The sequence below is a fragment of the Haliotis asinina genome, chromosome 14 (assembly GCF_037392515.1).
Source record: "Haliotis asinina isolate JCU_RB_2024 chromosome 14, JCU_Hal_asi_v2, whole genome shotgun sequence".
NCBI classification, from domain to species: Eukaryota; Metazoa; Mollusca; class Gastropoda; order Lepetellida; family Haliotidae; genus Haliotis; species Haliotis asinina.
The window spans coordinates 1,340,089-1,361,646 of record NC_090293.1 but is presented as its reverse complement, the minus strand read 5'-3'; the positions used below and the strand labels follow the sequence as shown (position 1 = coordinate 1,361,646).

The following is a 21,558-nucleotide window of genomic DNA, read 5'->3' as shown; positions in this document are numbered from 1 at the left end:
ATACACTCAGACTCTCCTGTAGATGGCGCTTCTAACACTACCCATACACTCAGACTCTCCTGTAGATGGCGCTTCTAACACTACCCATACACCCAGACTCTCCTGTAGGTGGCGCTTCTGGTGTTTTGTTTCCTTTCCATTGTCAGGCAATGTTAGCAGGTATCAAGAGACGAGTAGTCCTTGGTCGTCATTGTCTGGGCTGCTGTATTGCAAGCTTGTGTTTGCGGTAATCCTTCTGACGGGAATAATCAAATTCAGTGCTTGGAGAAGTCTTAGAAAGGAAATTATTTCCTGGTGGAATGAGCAATGACATATATACTTATATACTGCATTGGAGTTTATTTACTGCGTGCATAATCCTGTTTCATAATATGACATCATTGCTCACTTACAGTAAATCATCGCTTTACAATCTACCGAAACATAGTTTGCCAAAATGGTTTTGGTAAAGCCATAGAGGGCTATTGAAGCCACTTTATCAGAGTAAAATATCAGGATCTGGTGTGTCTACAATGAGCATCGATAACAGCTTCGCACCGCTGACCCACAGAAGAAGGGACATGCCGAATGCTGTCTTGAGGAATATTTTGATAGTCTTGCTGAAGTGCTGTGTGCAGTTCTTGTAGTGTCTGAGGCATCGGATTGCGATGGCACAAACGTCGATCAAGAGTATCCCATAGATGTTTAATGGGGCACAAATCGGGTGATCGAGCAGGCCAAGGTAACAGCTGGACATTGTATTGCTGGAGGAAGTCCTGTCAAACACGTGCAACGTGAGGTTGAGCTTTGTCATGCTCCAAAGATCAACCGTTGACGTTGATGAAGGGAACGATGTGACGTTGGTCTGGTCTTCTGGCAAAACGTCTGGCTTTCCACAGCCAGTTGCGCACTGTCTGCTCGGAGATTCGGGGCAGTCTAGGGATTGGGAATGTTGTGCAGGATGCAGCCGTTTGAACGAAGATGTCTCATCCGGATGTAGCCATCGTGGGCGGCGGTGGTAACTCTAGGTCGACCTGATCTCGGTCTGTCATTAATGCTCCCAGTATTTTTGTATTGGGTCCATAGGTTTGAGGTTGTCTGACTGGACATGTTGAAGTGGATTGCCACCTCATGGTGCGGTTTCCGTCTCAGAAAACGGCCGATCGCGTTGTGTCGTTGAGCTTCTGACAGTCTTTTCATTCTCTTGCCTTCAATAGTAGTGGCTTAAAACATTGCATGTGGAGTACCATTGATGTGGCTTTTAAAGTTTATGGTCATAGGCTTTAGATCAGGTTAACACACAATGTACGTGCATTATGAAGATGAAGGTCATCGGCAACCATTCCCCCACATGTTGGGATTCAGCATGGATTGGTTTGTGTCAAATATTTCCTACAATTCAAACTTTTCCTATGTCTCCTTTTCATGAGATGAATCCGTTTTTATTCTTTCTTCCAGGAAACAAAATGTGCGTACGGCCTGGCTATAATGGCGGTGTTCTGGATCACGGAGAGTCTCCCCCTGGCGGTGACCGCTCTTCTTCCAATGGTTGTCTTTCCTTTGTTCGGGGTCATGAAGGCGACTGACGTAGCTGGGAACTACATCAAGGTGTGTCACGTGATATATTAAACTGCATCACATGGTACTGATGTGTACCTGCAGGACGAGCAGCACTGGTGATATTTGCCCATATGCTCTCCTCTTGTCTCTTGTATATTGAAAATGTGGAATAGGTAAATTGAAATGGGTACTTCAAGAAAACATCACCAGTTTATTCCAAACGGAATCTGAGGGGCATCTGGCTCAGCCAGGTGTTCGAGACGCTCGTGCACAAATGCCGAGAAAGTTATGTATTCATTAACCTGTGCTGTGCTGTCTCCGTGCTTTCTCGCCCATCTGGCTGTCCCTTTCTCGGCACGCCTCCCTCGTGGCAAATAGTGAACTGTGTCAATATTTAATGATAGGTGTGAAACAACATTTTTATTTTAAGGAAAAATATTCTGCAAAATCCTGACAGAGTTGGTATGTTCTGATTATGATCAGTGTTTCACTGAGTATGTTATGTTTATTAGTTTTCGAGCTAGACTGAAATTTGAGCCAAACGGACAATACATCCGTATACCGCGTGCACTGGATTATTAATTTCTATAGAGCCTACACATCTCACACACAAAATAATTGATATACTACACATTGTTTAGGTCGCAATAATGCAGACTGATTTCAGGTTATGACGTGAAATAATAATCTATCCTACTGTTCAGTTCTGACCTGGGTGCGAGGCCAGTTGCATAGTTAAAACCTGCTTCTTATTAGTGTTGTTTAGTTGTTACCTTAGTTGATATTTTTTATCAGCCTTTTGATGAGAGTTGGGATAACAAAATACAAGACAATAACCATTTTTGTAGCATTGTGCACAGTACTTTAGTTTACATGGGTATACAACAAACCTCAAGAAACAGTTCTTGCACCATAACCGCCCCCTACCTCATCCGTACTCTAAGATAAATGACGAGTCCATGTTGCAACGTGACATCTTTGGTCACGTGTTCGTTGGTTCTGGCAGGAGACGACCATGTTTGGTTTCGGCGGCCTGACAATCGCCATTGCCGTGGAGAACTGTAGACTGCACAAGAGGATCGCCCTAAGGACACTCACCCTGGTCGGCGCCCAACCAAGGTGGTGAGTAGTACATCTACTGACTTCCACGTCTAACTAAGGTCAAAGTTGTGTGGAGGTGGAGTTTATCCAAGTCAGTCATGTATATTATTCATCTCTACTCACCATTCGTGCTCCAGGTTGATGCTGGGCTTCATGCTGCCAACGTGGTTCCTGTCCATGTGGATCAGCAACACCGCCACCACCGCCATGATGATCCCCATCGTCAGCGCCGTCATCGACGAACTCCGGCAAATTAATCAACGATCAGGAGACGGTCAAGTGGGCAATGGCATCAATCTGGAACAAGGTGACAAACAAGACATATTGAAATCCTCCACAAGTTATATCAAGGGTTGTACTCACGGTTTTCATGATCATCGATATTCCCCCACCGTCCCAGGGGGTCGGGATACAGCAGGTGCCCCCCACTCTGTACACCTGCTGACCTCAGTTTAGTTGATTGTGTCATACTACCATGGCGGCAAGGTAGAGTACTCATATTAACCATAACATGGTTTGCCTGGTCCAGACTCGACCGGGGACAGTGAGGTAGCCTAGTGGTTAAAGCGTCACGCCGAAGACACGGGTTCGATTCCCCAATTGGGTACAATTTGTGAAGCCCATTTTCTGGTGTCCCCCGCCGTGATATTGTGGGAATATTGCTAAAAGCGGGGTAAAACTAATCGCACTCACTCACTCACTCCAGAGTGGACTGTTTACAGGAGGCACTTTACAGCTGAACATTCACTGACTTTGGCAAGCTACTTTTAATCCTTGTTGTGTCCAGGGCTGACCAATGGTGGCTACCTAGGGGATCAAGTGGATACGAGCTTTAATGAAGAAGACGGGGCAGAAACAAATCCGGAAGAAACGTAGGTTGCATGTTTAATGCCTCGTAGCTTCCTGCACCTTTAGACGCGTACTGAGCCAGGTGTTTCGTGTAAACCCGAAGGGCTGCAAAGGGTTGTATTTAGATAATCTTTATAGAAACAATCATACGTAAGCCCTGGCAGTAGCGAGCTATGCCCCTGAATTTGTTCATTTGTTGAGATTTGACACTGTAAGATATTACGGCCGCTTCAATGCTTGAAAACTTGACATGTTTTATGTATGACAAGATTTTTATTCTTTATTCACTTTACCCCGCTGACGGAGCAAGACCTAGCTCTGAACCGTCGTATAGAAAATAAGAAATAACTTGTAATTCATAAAACGTGTTACGTATTCAGATTTGTCAAACTTCTAAATGTCTTTCAAAAACTTCGCTTGAATGTGCTCTGATTCACATGATTGATCATGTAGTTAATGTATACATGTACTAATGCAGAATGTTTGCTCCAACACATATGCTTCATGAATCGAAATGACAGTTGTTGTTTTTTGTTGGGTTTTTGTGGGTTTTGTTGTTTTTGGTTTTTTTAACAAACAATACGGATATACGATACTGCAATGTGAAGTGATGTGGCTGGCATTTGTTTTTAAAAGAATCTATACAATTTTATTCAATATTCTGATATGTTACAGTAAATTGTAGGGAACAGAACTGTTTTCTGTCACTGACCTGTATAATTTTGAGCTATCATTTATCAGTTTTCCCACAAACCTGAACTTCGTCATAACCGGAATGTAAAACTGTGTGCAGGAAAGTCGACAACACTCAAATGAATGTTCCACAACCCAGTCCCACGTCATTCAACCCCACCGACCGCAGTCACGACTCCCCCGAATTCACCAGACTCTGTAAAGGCTTCTGTCTCTGCGTCGCCTACGCTGCCAACGTGGGCGGTACCGGGTCGTTGTCGGGGTCGGGGCCCAACCTCATCATGCAGGGCCAGGCGGAGATGTAAGTGGTGCAACGACTAAATCTACAGTTACACACATCTGATAGGAGCGCCATTCTCTCGATCTCAAAACATCCTGACTGTTCTTTAAAACGCTAATGTGTTACTGTTTATCTACTGAATTGGCAGCCATTGTACTATTGTTTTAGTGTCTAACATTTATTTGTATTCTTCAGGTGTATATTACTGTTTTATTTATATTACTACTTTATTGTGGAGTCATTTAATATTTTATCACTCGGATATAACTATTTCTGTTCGTTGCATGTAAACTGACGTACATAAGAAAGGACACACCTAGTTTGAGGGATTACTATTTTGAAAGATAACAGTTTAATATTTCCAAACGTGTCTTGATGTCGACTGACAAAACACAAACGTGTATGCGTGCGCGCGTGTAGCCAGATATCCAACACGGAAGTGGAAAAACGACAGTGACCAACCACAAACATGACCACTATCTGCGTATTGTCAATGTGCGCCCCCGAATGCTCACAATCAATAGTATTAACAACAGTGACTGGACGTTGACGTTCGGGCCGTATAATTTGGGGGCATGTAATTGACTTGTCCACGTCCACAGAGAAACAAGACATGCCGGCAACGTCCCAAACTGGTACCAGATCTCTTCTGTCTTGTCAACATGTACACGATGTTAATGACTTTGAATCGAACTCAAAACTATAATCCAAAAGCACCAGGTGTATATGTTATTGGTTACGTTTTATTTGTTTTAACAAGACATTTACAATTTCTGAAGTTTACAGAGAATTATTTCCATGGTTTAGACTTTTCGGGAAATACGGCCTTGATTCTGGCGTGAATTTCTTGACGTGGATGATATTTGCCTTGCCGGGGTCGGTGATCTGTGTCATGTTGGCCTGGATGTGGCTACAGACGTTGTTCCTGGGGAAGACGTAAGTCACCAGCTGAAAACACAAACTATCACTTCAAGAAAAAAGGCTACATAAATAGTTGAATGACAATTCAACAAAATTCAGTGTATAAGAAATTAAAGGTGTTTGGCTGGTTGGTGTGTATGTGATGAACTACCATTTTTGTTGATCTTTTTCTGGAGTCGAAACACGACGGCAATGGCCACATATGCAAACATATGAGTTTTTTCTATAATTTACAATGTTAATCTAAGTTCTGTTTATATTCCAGGTCTCTGTTGTGCTGTATTTCAACACCGAGTGGTCAGGAGAAAGTTAAGACTGTTATTAGAGAGGAATATGAAAAACTCGGCAAAATGTCGTAAGTTTACGGAACACGTCACTGATATCCCTTCTGTAAAACAGTTGAAATAGTCTTCATGTCCTGATAAGTACTCCACAGTCAACGTGAGTTCATATACAGACACATGATGTGGTTCTTATAAAACTATAAGCGGCGGTGTGTAACCGTCTCTCGTACACACTGACTTATTTCAATACACATCCTTATTGTCCCTAGTTTTGCTGAAACCGGCGTCCTCGTCCACTTCATCACCTTGGTGTTGGCTTGGCTGACAAGGAACATCCCTTACGTCGGGGGCTGGGGACAGTTCCTCCCGACGGGGTAAGTACTGTGACGTATTGGTCAATGCAATATCCTCTATGTCGGGATCTGGTGACATTTGCTTCTCACATGTAAAGCTTTGAGGGGAGGGGGGTATAGGTTCCAAGGAACGTCACATATATCTTGGTTTGGGGCGAGGAAAGTTCCTCCCTATGGTGTAAGGACTATGAGGTATGGGGTTCAAGGAACGTCAGCAACGACTTGGTTTGGGGTGGGGCTAGTTCCTCCCCTCCGATGTAAAGACTGTGGGACATGGAACAAAGAAACATCTATCTGTACGTGGGATTCAGCATCTCCTCGATGAGAAAGCAAGGTGAAGAATTCCATTCCTGGCGGTTTGTCAACACCTCTGCTGGTGGGAAAAAGTATAAGGTTCGCGATTATGCGATACATCCGTTTTAGGCTGCGGCGGCCAACACAATCACTCACTCATTCTTCTTAATCCCAGGTTTGTGGGAGACTCAATGGCTGCCGTTTTGATCTGCGTCAGTCTGTTCGTCTTTCCGTCCATACGTCCGTCGGTTTTCTGTTGGCGGAGATCAGGTAATGTCACGTGTCGTAATATATATCTACAGGAGACTGTGAAACCCCAGCACCGTTTCCCGCTTGCCTACAGCTCTGTTGTTTCTAGTTAGTCATCTCCGTTGTCGAGGGTGCAGTGGATTACCCAGACAAGCATGTCTGCCATCTTGTGGTGAATGTGGAGATTTATCATGACGTGATTACTTCCGAAATTTGGCATGCATTTTATCTTGACATTTCTTAAGTTAATGATTCCAATTGCAATGTTACGATGTTGCTGTGTAGGAGCGATGTCAGAGTCCGTGCCTCCACTGCTCACGTGGGACGTCGTACAGAACAAGTTCCCATGGGGAGTGATTCTGCTCATTGGGGGTGGCTATGCTCTCGCTGATGCCTGTGAGGTAAGCACGTGCGGAATGGCGCCAAAATACATATTCCTACAACAAAAACTGAAACAAACCACTGTGAACAATGGTGTTCATTATATCTTCAGACATAAGGCCTTCCTGTAGGTCAGTCTCATTGACTCAAGTACATCATATATTTGTTTGTTTACTTTCCGTCTGTTCTTGTGACTGGTGAGTTACATTATACTCCTCACAGACATAAAGTCTGTTTCGGTGTCCAGTGATGACGTCACATTATGTCTCCCCAGAAATCAGGGCTATCCCAGTGGATCGGCAACCAACTGACAGTATTTAGTTTCATGGACCCCAGCGTCATGAACCTCGTCTTGACACTGTTGGTAGCAGCGGCTACCGAGGTGACCAGCAACACTGCAACAGCATCATTGTTGCTGCCTATTATGGGAAATCTGGTTAGTCGATTATACATGATATGAATAATATTTAGTACCATACACTTGCTTCTATTCCTCTTTTGGGGTAAAACGTAAACCTGCAACCATGCAACATTGTAAACCTCTGTATTATCACGATCTGTTATTTACATTTGCTTGCCAGGCGCATGAAACACGAACCACGTGAAGTCCCCTGTATGTTTATTATCCCAGGCAGCCTCCCTGAACATGAAGTCCCCTGTCAGTTTATTATCCCAGGCAGCCCCCTGAACATGAAGTCCCCTGTCAGTTTATTATCCAAGGCTACCTCCCTGAACATGAAGTCCCCTGTCAGTTTATTATCCCAGGCAGCCTCCCTGAACATGAAGTCCCCTGTATGTTTATTATCCCAGGCAGCCTCCCTCAACATGAAGTCCCCTGTATGTTTATTATCCCAGGCAGCCCCCCTGAACATGAAGTCCCCTGTATGTTTATTATCCCAGGCAGTGTCCCTGAACATGAAGTTCCCTGTATGTTTATTATCCCAGGCAGCCTCCCTCAACATGAAGTCTCCTGTATGTTTATTATCCCAGGCAGCCTCCCTGAACATGAAGTCCCCTGTATGTTTATTATCCCAGGCAGCCTCCCTGAACATGAAGTCCCCTGTCAGTTTATTATCCCAGGCAGCCTCCCTCAACATGAAGTCTCCTGTATGTTTATTATCCCAGGCAGCCTCCCTGAACATGAAGTCCCCTGTATGTTTATTATCCCAGGCAGCCTCCCTGAACATGAAGTCTCCTGTCAGTTTATTATCCCAGGCAGCCTCCCTGAACATGAAGTCTCCTGTATGTTTATTATCCCAGGCAGCCTCCCTCAACATGAAGTCCCCTGTATGTTTATTATCCCAGGCAGCCTCCCTGAACATGAAGTCTCCTGTCAGTTTATTATCCCAGGCAGCCCCCTGAACATGAAGTCTCCTGTCAGTTTATTATCCCAGGCAGCCTCCCTGAACATGAAGTCCCCTGTATGTTTATTATCCCAGGCAGCCTCCCTCAACATGAAGTCCCCTGTCAGTTTATTATCCCAGGCAGCCCCCTGAACATGAAGTCCCCTGTATGTTTATTATCCCAGGCAGCCTCCCTGAACATGAAGTCCCCTGTATGTTTATTATCCCAGGCAGCCTCCCTCAACATGAAGTCCCCTGTCAGTTTATTATCCCAGGCAGCCTCCCTGAACATGAAGTCCCCTGTCAGTTTATTATCCCAGGCAGCCTCCCTCAACATGAAGTCCCCTGTATGTTTATTATCCCAGGCAGCCTCCCTCAACATGAAGTCTCCTGTATGTTTATTATCCCAGGCAGCCCCCCTGAACATGAAGTCCCCTGTATGTTTATTATCCCAGGCAGCCCCCTGAACATGAAGTCCCCTGTCAGTTTATTATCCAAGGCTACCTCCCTGAACATGAAGTCCCCTGTCAGTTTATTATCCCAGGCAGCCTCCCTCAACATGAAGTCCCCTGTATGTTTATTATCCCAGGCAGCCTCCCTCAACATGAAGTCCCCTGTATGTTTATTATCCCAGGCAGCCTCCCTGAACATGAAGTCCCCTGTCAGTTTATTATCCCAGGCAGCCCCCTGAACATGAAGTCCCCTGTATGTTTATTATCCCAGGCAGCCTCCCTGAACATGAAGTCCCCTGTCAGTTTATTATCCCAGGCAGCCTCCCTCAACATGAAGTCCCCTGTATGTTTATTATCCCAGGCAGCCTCCCTGAACATGAAGTCCCCTGTCAGTTTATTATCCCAGGCAGCCTCCCTCAACATGAAGTCCCCTGTATGTTTATTATCCCAGGCAGCCTCCCTCAACATGAAGTCCCCTGTATGTTTATTATCCCAGGCAGCCTCCCTGAACATGAAGTCCCCTGTCAGTTTATTATCCCAGGCAGCCCCCTGAACATGAAGTCCCCTGTATGTTTATTATCCCAGGCAGCCTCCCTCAACATGAAGTCCCCTGTCAGTTTATTATCCCAGGCAGCCTCCCTCAACATGAAGTCCCCTGTATGTTTATTATCCCAGGCAGCTTCCCTGAACATGAAGTCCCCTGTCAGTTTATTATCCCAGGCAGCCTCCCTCAACATGAAGTCCCCTGTATGTTTATTATCCCAGGCAGCCTCCCTCAACATGAAGTCCCCTGTCAGTTTATTATCCCAGGCAGCCTCCCTCAACATGAAGTCCCCTGTATGTTTATTATCCCAGGCAGCCTCCCTCAACATGAAGTCCCCTGTATGTTTATTATCCCAGGCAGCCCCCTGAACATGAAGTCCCCTGTATGTTTATTATCCCAGGCAGCCTCCCTCAACATGAAGTCCCCTGTCAGTTTATTATCCCAGGCAGCCCCCTGAACATGAAGTCCCCTGTATGTTTATTATCCCAGGCAGCCTCCCTGAACATGAAGTCCCCTGTCAGTTTATTATCCCAGGCAGCCTCCCTCAACATGAAGTCTCCTGTATGTTTATTATCCCAGGCAGCCTCCCTGAACATGAAGTCTCCTGTCAGTTTATTATCCCAGGCAGCTCCCTGAACATGAAGTCCCCTGTATGTTTATTATCCCAGGCAGCCCCCTGAACATGAAGTCCCCTGTATGTTTATTATCCCAGGCAGCCTCCTGAACATGAAGTCCCCTGTCTGTTTAATATCCTAGGCAGCCTCCCTCAACATGAAGTCCCCTGTCAGTTTATTATCCCAGGCAGCCCCCTGAACATGAAGTCCCCTGTATGTTTATTATCCCAGGCAGCCCCCTGAACATGAAGTCCCCTGTCTGTTTATTATCCCAGGCAGCCCCCTGAACATGAAGTCCCCTGTATGTTTATTATCCCAGGCAGCCTCCCTGAACATGAAGTCTCCTGTATGTTTATTATCCCAGGCAGCCTCCCTGAACATGAAGTCCCCTGTATGTTTATTATCCCAGGCAGCCCCCTGAACATGAAGTCTCCTGTATGTTTATTATCCCAGGCAGCCTCCCTCAACATGAAGTCCCCTGTATGTTTATTATCCCAGGCAGCCTCCCTCAACATGAAGTCCCCTGTCTGTTTAATATCCCAGGCAGCCTCCCTGAACATGAAGTCCCCTGTCAGTTTATTATCCCAGGCAGCCTCCCTGAACATGAAGTCCCCTGTATGTTTATTATCCCAGGCAGCCTCCCTGAACATGAAGTCCCCTGTCAGTTTATTATCCCAGGCAGCCTCCCTCAACATGAAGTCTCCTGTATGTTTATTATCCCAGGCAGCCTCCCTGAACATGAAGTCTCCTGTCAGTTTATTATCCCAGGCAGCCTCCCTGAACATGAAGTCCCCTGTATGTTTATTATCCCAGGCAGCCTCCTGAACATGAAGTCCCCTGTCAGTTTATTATCCCAGGCAGCTCCCTGAACATGAAGTCCCCTGTCAGTTTATTATCCCAGGCAGCCCCCTGAACATGAAGTCCCCTGTCAGTTTATTATCCCAGGCAGCCTCCCTGAACATGAAGTCCCCTGTATGTTTATTATCCCAGGCAGCCCCCTGAACATGAAGTCCCCTGTATGTTTATTATCCCAGGCAGCCTCCCTCAACATGAAGTCCCCTGTATGTTTATTATCCCAGGCAGCCCCCTGAACATGAAGTCTCCTGTATGTTTATTATCCCAGGCAGCCTCCCTGAACATGAAGTCTCCTGTATGTTTATTATCCCAGGCAGCCCCCTGAACATGAAGTCTCCTGTATGTTTATTATCCCAGGCAGCCCCCTGAACATGAAGTCCCCTGTATGTTTATTATCCCAGGCAGCCTCCCTGAACATGAAGTCTCCTGTCAGTTTATTATCCCAGGCAGCCTCCCTGAACATGAAGTCCCCTGTATGTTTATTATCCCAGGCAGCCCCCTGAACATGAAGTCTCCTGTATGTTTATTATCCCAGGCAGCCCCCTGAACATGAAGTCCCCTGTATGTTTATTATCCCAGGCAGCCTCCCTCAACATGAAGTCCCCTGTCAGTTTATTATCCCAGGCAGCCCCCTCAACATGAAGTCCCCTGTCAGTTTATTATCCCAGGCAGCCTCCCTCAACATGAAGTCTCCTGTATGTTTATTATCCCAGGCAGCCTCCCTGAACATGAAGTCCCCTGTATGTTTATTATCCCAGGCAGCCCCCTGAACATGAAGTCCCCTGTATGTTTATTATCCCAGGCAGCCCCCTGAACATGAAGTCCCCTGTCAGTTTATTATCCCAGGCAGCCTCCCTGAACATGAAGTCCCCTGTCAGTTTATTATCCCAGGCAGCCTCCCTGAACATGAAGTCCCCTGTATGTTTATTATCCCAGGCAGCCCCCTGAACATGAAGTCCCCTGTCAGTTTATTATCCCAGGCAGCCTCCCTCAACATGAAGTCCCCTATCAGTTTATTATCCCAGGCAGCCTCCCTGAACATGAAGTCCCCTGTATGTTTATTATCCCAGGCAGCCTCCCTGAACATGAAGTCTCCTGTATGTTTATTATCCCAGGCAGCCTCCCTGAACATGAAGTCCCCTGTATGTTTATTATCCCAGGCAGCCTCCCTGAACATGAAGTCCCCTGTCAGTTTATTATCCCAGGCAGCCTCCCTGAACATGAAGTCCCCTATCAGTTTATTATCCCAGGCAGCCTCCCTGAACATGAAGTCCCCTGTATGTTTATTATCCCAGGCAGCCCCCTGAACATGAAGTCCCCTGTCAGTTTATTATCCCAGGCAGCTCCCTGAACATGAAGTCCCCTGTCAGTTTATTATCCCAGGCAGCCCCCTGAACATGAAGTCCCCTGTATGTTTATTATCCCAGGCAGCCCCCTGAACATGAAGTCCCCTGTCTGTTTAATATCCTAGGCAGCCTCCCTCAACATGAAGTCCCCTGTCAGTTTATTATCCCAGGCAGCCCCCTGAACATGAAGTCCCCTGTATGTTTATTATCCCAGGCAGCCCCCTGAACATGAAGTCCCCTGTCTGTTTATTATCCCAGGCAGCCCCCTGAACATGAAGTCCCCTGTATGTTTATTATCCCAGGCAGCCTCCCTGAACATGAAGTCCCCTGTATGTTTATTATCCCAGGCAGCCTCCCTGAACATGAAGTCCCCTGTATGTTTATTATCCCAGGCAGCCTCCCTGAACATGAAGTCCCCTGTATGTTTATTATCCCAGGCAGCCCCCTGAACATGAAGTCCCCTGTATGTTTATTATCCCAGGCAGCCCCCTGAACATGAAGTCCCCTGTATGTTTATTATCCCAGGCAGCCTCCCTCAACATGAAGTCCCCTGTATGTTTATTATCCCAGGCAGCCTCCCTGAACATGAAGTCCCCTGTATGTTTATTATCCCAGGCAGCCTCCCTGAACATGAAGTCCCCTGTATGTTTATTATCCCAGGCAGCCTCCCTGAACATGAAGTCCCCTGTATGTTTATTATCCCAGGCAGCCTCCCTGAACATGAAGTCTCCTGTCAGTTTATTATCCCAGGCAGCCCCCTGAACATGAAGTCTCCTGTATGTTAATTATCCCAGGCAGCCCCCTGAACATGAAGTCCCCTGTATGTTTATTATCCCAGGCAGCCTCCCTGAACATGAAGTCCCCTGTCAGTTTATTATCCCAGGCAGCCTCCCTGAACATGAAGTCTCCTGTCAGTTTATTATCCCAGGCAGCCTCCCTCAACATGAAGTCCCCTGTCAGTTTATTATCCCAGGCAGCCCCCTGAACATGAAGTCTCCTGTCAGTTTATTATCCCAGGCAGCCTCCCTGAACATGAAGTCTCCTGTCAGTTTATTATCCCAGGCAGCCTCCCTCAACATGAAGTCCCCTGTATGTTTATTATCCCAGGCAGCCCCCTGAACATGAAGTCCCCTGTCAGTTTATTATCCCAGGCAGCCCCCTGAACATGAAGTCCCCTGTCTGTTTAATATCCCAGGCAGCCTCCCTGAACATGAAGTCCCCTGTCTGTTTATTATCCCAGGCAGCCCCCTGAACATGAAGTCTCCTGTCAGTTTATTATCCCAGGCAGCCCCCTGAACATGAAGTCCCCTGTCTGTTTAATATCCCAGGCAGCCCCCTGAACATGAAGTCCCCTGTATGTTTATTATCCCAGGCAGCCCCCTGAACATGAAGTCTCCTGTCAGTTTATTATCCCAGGCAGCCTCCCTGAACATGAAGTCTCCTGTCAGTTTATTATCCCAGGCAGCCTCCCTCAACATGAAGTCCCCTGTATGTTTATTATCCCAGGCAGCCTCCCTCAACATGAAGTCCCCTGTCTGTTTAATATCCCAGGCAGCCTCCCTGAACATGAAGTCTCCTGTCAGTTTATTATCCCAGGCAGCCTCCCTGAACATGAAGTCTCCTGTCAGTTTATTATCCCAGGCAGCCTCCCTCAACATGAAGTCCCCTGTATGTTTATTATCCCAGGCAGCCTCCCTCAACATGAAGTCCCCTGTATGTTTATTATCCCAGGCAGCCTCCCTCAACATGAAGTCCCCTGTCTGTTTAATATCCCAGGCAGCCCCCTGAACATGAAGTCCCCTGTATGTTTATTATCCCAGGCAGCCTCCCTGAACATGAAGTCTCCTGTCAGTTTATTATCCCAGGCAGCCTCCCTGAACATGAAGTCCCCTGTATGTTTATTATCCCAGGCAGCCTCCCTCAACATGAAGTCCCCTGTATGTTTATTATCCCAGGCAGCCTCCCTCAACATGAAGTCCCCTGTATGTTTATTATCCCAGGCAGCCCCCTGAACATGAAGTCCCCTGTCAGTTTATTATCCCAGGCAGCCTCCCTGAACATGAAGTCTCCTGTATGTTTATTATCCTAGGCAGCCTCCCTGAACATGAAGTCCCCTGTCAGTTTATTATCCCAGGCAGCCTCCCTGAACATGAAGTCTCCTGTATGTTTATTATCCCAGGCAGCCTCCCTCAACATGAAGTCCCCTGTATGTTTATTATCCCAGGCAGCCCCCTGAACATGAAGTCCCCTGTCAGTTTATTATCCCAGGCAGCCTCCCTGAACATGAAGTCCCCTGTATGTTTATTATCCCAGGCAGCCCCCTGAACATGAAGTCTCCTGTCAGTTTATTATCCCAGGCAGCCTCCCTCAACATGAAGTCCCCTGTATGTTTATTATCCCAGGCAGCCTCCCTCAACATGAAGTCCCCTGTATGTTTATTATCCCAGGCAGCCTCCCTGAACATGAAGTCCCCTGTCAGTTTATTATCCCAGGCAGCCTCCCTCAACATGAAGTCCCCTGTATGTTTATTATCCCAGGCAGCCTCCCTGAACATGAAGTCCCCTGTCAGTTTATTATCCCAGGCAGCCTCCCTGAACATGAAGTCTCCTGTATGTTTATTATCCCAGGCAGCCTCCCTGAACATGAAGTCCCCTGTCAGTTTATTATCCCAGGCAGCCTCCCTCAACATGAAGTCTCCTGTATGTTTATTATCCCAGGCAGCCCCCTGAACATGAAGTCTCCTGTCAGTTTATTATCCCAGGCAGCCTCCCTGAACATGAAGTCTCCTGTATGTTTATTATCCCAGGCAGCCCCCTGAACATGAAGTCTCCTGTCAGTTTATTATCCCAGGCAGCCTCCCTGAACATGAAGTCCCCTGTATGTTTATTATCCCAGGCAGCCCCCTGAACATGAAGTCCCCTGTATGTTTATTATCCCAGGCAGCCTCCCTGAACATGAAGTCCCCTGTCAGTTTATTATCCCAGGCAGCCTCCCTCAACATGAAGTCTCCTGTCAGTTTATTATCCCAGGCAGCCCCCTGAACATGAAGTCCCCTGTCAGTTTATTATCCCAGGCAGCCCCCTGAACATGAAGTCCCCTGTCAGTTTATTATCCCAGGCAGCCCCCTGAACATGAAGTCTCCTGTCAGTTTATTATCCCAGGCAGCCCCCTGAACATGAAGTCCCCTGTCAGTTTATTATCCCAGGCAGCCTCCCTGAACATGAAGTCCCCTGTCAGTTTATTATCCCAGGCAGCCTCCCTGAACATGAAGTCCCCTGTCAGTTTATTATCCCAGGCAGCCTCCCTGAACATGAAGTCTCCTGTCAGTTTATTATCCCAGGCAGCCTCCCTGAACATGAAGTCTCCTGTCAGTTTATTATCCCAGGCAGCCTCCCTGAACATGAAGTCCCCTGTATGTTTAGTATCACAGGCACTCTCCTGAACATGAAGTCCCTTGTCTGTTTACTATCCAAGGCTACCTCCCTGAACATGAAGTCCCCTGTCTGTTTAATATCCTAGGCAGCCTCCCTCAACATGAAGTCCCCTGTCAGTTTATTATCCCAGGCAGCCCCCTGAACATGAAGTCCCCTGTCAGTTTATTATCCCAGGCAGCCTCCCTGAACATGAAGTCCCCTGTCAGTTTATTATCCCAGGCAGCCTCCCTGAACATGAAGTCCCCTGTCAGTTTATTATCCCAGGCAGCCTCCCTGAACATGAAGTCTCCTGTCAGTTTATTATCCCAGGCAGCCTCCCTGAACATGAAGTCCCCTGTATGTTTAGTATCACAGGCACTCTCCTGAACATGAAGTCCCTTGTCTGTTTACTATCCAAGGCTACCTCCCTGAACATGAAGTCCCCTATCAGTTTATTATCCCAGGCAGCCTCCCTGAACATGAAGTCCCCTGTCAGTTTATTATCCTAAGCAGTCTCCCTGAACATGAAGTCCCCTGTCAGTTTATTATCCTAAGCAGCCTCCCTGAACATGAAGTCTCCTGTCAGTTTATTATCCCAGGCAGCCTCCCTGAACATGAAGTCCCCTGTATGTTTAGTATCACAGGCACTCTCCTGAACATGAAGTCCCTTGTCTGTTTACTATCCAAGGCTACCTCCCTGAACATGAAGTCCCCTGTCAGTTTATTATCCTAAGCAGTCTCCCTGAACATGAAGTCCCCTGTCAGTTTATTATCCCAGGCAGCCTCCCTGAACATGAAGTCCCCTATCAGTTTATTATCCCAGGCAGCCTCCCTGAACATGAAGTCCCCTATCAGTTTATTATCCTAGGTAGTCTCCCTGAACATGAAGCCCCCTGTCAGTTTATTATCCTAAGTACTCTCCCTGAACATGAAGTCCCCTGTCAGTTTAATATCCTAGGTAGTCTCCCTGAACATGAAGCCCCCCTGTAAGTTTATTATCCCATGCAGCCTCCCTGAACATGAAGTCCCTGTATGTTTATTATCCTAGGCACTCTCATGAACATGAACCACGTGAAGTCCCTATCTGTTTACTATCCTAGGCAGCCTCCCTGAACATGAATCCATTGTTCCTGATGTTCCCGTGTGTCATCGCAACATCATTTGCCTTCATGTTGCCCGTGGCAACGCCGCCGAACGCCATTGTGTTTGCTAATGGTTACATCAAAGTTGCCGACATGGTGAGTAGAGACTATCGTTTTGGGAGAGATTTTGTCAAGAGACGCCTGTGAACATAACGACAGACCTGTGCTCGCTGAGAGTAGAGAGTAAAATCGTCCCTGTAAAGTAATGAGATTTTGACCTCAGAGTTTGTTTTAGAGAAGGTACATTCCTGATTCTCTGTTCAAATGTGGTTGTTTAACCGATATATGTTGGTGGAAAAAGACACTTTTGACACGTCGTCCTCAACGACCTGGTTACCCCACCATTCCATTACGCGAGCCACAAGAACCCATTAGATCCAACCGCCTGCTCCCTATCAGATCATGTCACTTCTGCTCCCTATCAGATCATGTCACTTCTGCTCCCTATCAGATCATGTCACTTCTGCTCCCTATCAGATCATGTCACTTCTGCTCCCTATCAGATCATGTCACTTCTGCTCCCTATCAGATCATGTCCATATGAATGTCCGTCGTGGTTGCTCTCGGGTGGTATTTCAGGGTGAGGGACAAGAGACAGGGAAGACAAAAGTCAGTGGTAGAAATGAAGACAACATCAACCATGTCCATATGGATGTCTGTCGTGGTTGCTCTCGGGTGGTATTTCAGGGTGGGGGACAAGAGACAGGGAAGACAAAAGTCAGTGGTAGAGATGAAGACATCAGCCATGTTTTGTTATTGTTTAGTTGAATGATGGTCGAAATGGCATACACAGTGGTAAACATGTGACAGAACGCACATCGACACTGAGTGGCCAATGATCCCGATGTGGAGACCCGCTCTGTCACTTACACTTCAGAAGTCCAACAGCGATCCTTCATCTTCGACGTAGTCGTAGGTGGGGCGGCGGCCTTGGCCGACACCCCGACTAGCCTCACAATCCGTCCACGTCTCGTTTCCCTGACTGGTCTCTTTGGTTGGTCTCCCTGGCCGACCATATCCGTGAGGTTTTATTATACACAGGGCCATTACGCCACATTGTGCAAGGTCACTGGTCCATGCACATGTCCATACGTAAGACTCACCGACGTAGGGAGGTGTTAATTGACGTGTATTGATAGCGTTTGAGCATTAAGGGTCCTGCCCGGAGGGGGGCTTATGATAAGATCGGGGGATGAACCGAATGTTTGCTGAATACATTACATGGACAAAGGGGATAGAATTTCCGTGTACTTTGGACCTATATTGAAACAAACGAAGTTTTAAAGAAACTTATTGAAATGATTTAGTCTATGACATGAATATGGTGAGTGGGTTCTTGACAACCAATACGTGGGGCGACGCCTACTTTCACTTTCTCATGTCTTGTTACAGGCTATAGCGGGTCTTGGTATGAACGTGATGTGTGTGCTGGTGCTGGCCCTGGCAACCAACACGTGGGGCGACGCCTACTTTGATCTGTTCACACTTCCGTCAGGGTTTCCATTGAATTCTACGGAACCTCTTCTCTAACACTGTGTTGTTTAAGCTGTTCTCTAACCCTTAGTAAAGCTAAGACTGTGGGCAGAGCGCCAGATGCATGTGCAAATCAGAACTTGCAACACCAATGATCTACTGTTGCAGATCCAAGATTGGCTAGAAGTCTAGCGGAGATCATATAGACACAGACACACAGAAAACACACATACAGAGACTCGTACTCACTCACTCACTCTCTCTTTCTCTCATTTATTTGTATTCATAAAACAGTGGATACATAGTGACTAACATTTAAATACTACATGTGTGCATATTATATCAAATATAGGAACCAAGAAATAAAGAGCAATTACGAGAAGGTTAGGTTAATCATTTCTTGCACGTAAATGTGGATACAGTGTGTTCAGTCTGTCTTCAATAAATTTTTTTGCAAATAAAGAAAATGTCAAAGCACCAGGAATCATCATGTAACTATAGCTTCCGTCACCAGTTCCGTCACCAGTTCCGTCACCAATTCCATCTCTGGCCACGTCAAAGCAATCCCCGATCATCAAATAGTGTGGTCTGAAATCACCATTCTTTGTTACATGCAGTGTATGTATACACGCGCACATGCACACACACAAAAGCACGCACGCACGCACGCACACACACACACACACACACACACACACACACATATATGAACATGCACACACACACCCTCTTCTTACATACATATCCCCTCTTCATGTTCCATTCCCGCTTGACAACGGTACAAGAATCTATATTGAAACTCAGGAAATAAAGAAGTTGTTACCCAGAAGGTTTGTTCTACATTCAACATAATGAAGTTACCCGCAGATATTTGTACTGGTATATATGTGGCTATATTAATATTCATGTTGTTAAGTTAGTATGTAACTTGAATGTATTTGCCATATTTGATTGCCAGAGTGTTCTGGACAAAGATCGGTCTACACTTTCCAAGCCGCCACTTTGCAAGGTGAAAGTATGTCGTGTATGTAGCGTGGCAGTATTACACGTTGTATCAACACATCTCAAATGTGCATGTCTCTGTATGACGTTCACAAGACTTTTGAGAGGTATTTAACCTTTAGCCTGCTGAATTAATTTCAGCATAAGGCGCTGAGAAGAGGGTGGGTGATTTCAAACAGTCGGTGTGTCACTAAATAAGGAACAACTGAAAAAATATTCAGCTCATTAATACTAGATAGAAAAATAAACATTATAATAAAAAAATATCCAGATAATTTCAAACGTACAGATATTAATTACAAGACAAACATAAATAAAGTAAATTTTATTGAATTTAACTGAACTGCTCGATTGACAGCCGGATGCATTTTATATTAGGAGCCGTATAAATTGTTCAATTATCGCAAACCGATTTCAATATTCTTACTACTGATATTTCATAAGTATCTGACTTTAATTTCGTATATTTGTATCGGCAAATATCCGCGCGACGACCAATTAAAAATTAATTCTGAAAAAAATAATCGAAAACGTTCGTCGTAAACAAATCATATTTTCGATGCCATGACAGGTCTCACTGAAATGGCACGATTACGTTTATTTAAACGTGTCATGTCATGAAAATAGCAGAATAAAATACATGATTTATAAACATTCATGAGTGCAAATTTCAAGTGTTATGGTTCAATAAGTTTTGCACAAACCCGCAAAAAGACGGTGTTAGATCGTGTTACACGTACGAAAAACAAACATGGCGCGCTTCGTCCAACTACTTTATAAAATATAGCTTTTTTAGTCAGAAGAAATATTACAGAACTCTTCTGTGTAAGACCTGGCGAAAGAGGGAGCATTTCTCATTCTACAAGTGTCCCATGTATCATTTTCCGTTTAGTATGACGAGAGACATATGAAAATTAAGATCGTGAAATCTAACTTGTTTTCTAGTAAATGCAAAGGTCACCGGATGTGATGTCACAGACAGGGATTGTCTGAGGAAATTCATTCGTTATTGAATATTAACAGAAAAGTTGGAGATATTTCGTCTAACAAACCCAACTTTAGCACAAATAACTGTCTAAAATGATTAATCAGAGCTCATAGATTTTTCTTGGTGTATTTTTTACTATATAATTCGCAAATAGCCGAACCAGTTTGACCTTGTATGCTCCCGTGACCCGGAAACAGTAGTCGATCAACACTGCCGATGCAAGTTTTTCAGTATCTTTATTTGAATGTTTGTTCATATTAGGCACATTACTCTATTGTCCACTGAATATAATGACAGCAAAGATATAATTGTGATGCATGTTGATCCTAGCTCATTCTTTTTTTGACATGGTCCGACACAAAAACGTTTACAAACATCATTCTCAACAACAGGTGCGCGGATATGGGCGTGGCATTTGTGTTTCAAAATAACATTCATGCTTTTCTTTTTGTGACGATTTAGTGTAGTAGCAACTGCAGTATACATGTTTTATTAACTAAAATATATTTTCAGTTATAGTTTCACATAACATCGGAGATGATTTGATAAATATTGCGTTCAAATTACATGATTGGAAAAATTATATGTCTCACTTCAGAACAAGTTGAATTACATTCATAATTTTATGCAATAAATTAACGTTCTTGTTGAATAATTATGATAGATTTGTCAATGCTTTATGTTTCATAACTGGTTACAACTTTAAATCTTTTCATATGTTTTCAGATGTTAATTGATATTAATAATATAACAATTATTTTTCTCTCCAAAATACACAAGGGCAAAGACACTTAAAGTCTGTCAATGCATAAGCAACGTGTAAATAACCAAATTATAATTAATGTCTTTCAGTAATGTTGAAAACTGACAATTTTACACAATTCTTAAATACAACTACATGTATGCCATAAAATATATGGATAGATGTTACATATTATTTTGTGTATTTTATTTCTTTATAATATCATGCCAAAATGTACATCAAATACAAATGGGTGATGAGCTATTTTTGTTTTCAACAGTACCACTTTGTTTACTGAATTATTTTGAATCACACATGACTAATGTCATTTATGTTGTTGCAGTAACAGTATATTTATCAGAAAATGTTATCATTTGATAAAAAAAAGAAACCATATACATATAATAAGTTATATTGTCTCTGGTGAAAGTAAACAGGCTTCATGTTCTGTAAATATATATTACTCTACCTTATTGTCTTTTCCTGGGTTTAGGAGCAATGTCACAATATCAAATGAGTCTATTGAACTTTCAAGGATTGTTTCTGTTTGCTGAAGTGTCTGATGGTGATACTCCAATTATTTAGTGTTCAATAGCCTAAACCATCATAAAACAAGAAACATCAAGAACAGTCTTCTTTGAATAACAAAATGCCAAGGTCTTTGGTTTAAGATCTGGAAGCATTTGATATATATGTCTTT

The 21,558-nt window shown here is 44.8% G+C and overlaps 1 protein-coding gene across 1 annotated transcript; it reads left to right on the top strand.

The window, feature by feature from the left end:
• Window positions 1-1,554: 1,554 nt before the first annotated feature.
• LOC137261790 (solute carrier family 13 member 2-like) lies at window positions 1,555-18,606 on the top strand. The gene is made up of 13 exons (XM_067799573.1): window positions 1,555-1,587; window positions 2,546-2,661; window positions 2,778-2,947; window positions 3,428-3,512; window positions 4,283-4,483; window positions 5,270-5,398; window positions 5,649-5,738; window positions 5,937-6,041; window positions 6,490-6,584; window positions 6,849-6,964; window positions 7,219-7,380; window positions 16,612-16,749; window positions 18,046-18,606. The coding sequence occupies exons 2-13, from the start codon at window positions 2,555-2,557 to the stop codon at window positions 18,181-18,183; spliced, it is 1,536 nt and encodes a 511-aa protein (XP_067655674.1). The 5' UTR covers window positions 1,555-1,587; window positions 2,546-2,554; the 3' UTR covers window positions 18,184-18,606.
• Window positions 18,607-21,558: the final 2,952 nt, after the last annotated feature.

Bases quoted from the DNA above. Each gene is read 5' to 3' on its own strand.
- LOC137261790 (XM_067799573.1), top strand. From the start codon at position 2,555: ATGTTTGGTTTCGGCGGCCTGACAATCGCCATTGCCGTGGAGAACTGT. The intron at 2,662-2,777 runs GTGAGTAGTACA...TTCGTGCTCCAG, and splicing joins GTCGGCGCCCAACCAAGGTG to GTTGATGCTGGGCTTCATGC. The intron at 5,399-5,648 runs GTAAGTCACCAG...TTTATATTCCAG, and splicing joins ACGTTGTTCCTGGGGAAGAC to GTCTCTGTTGTGCTGTATTT.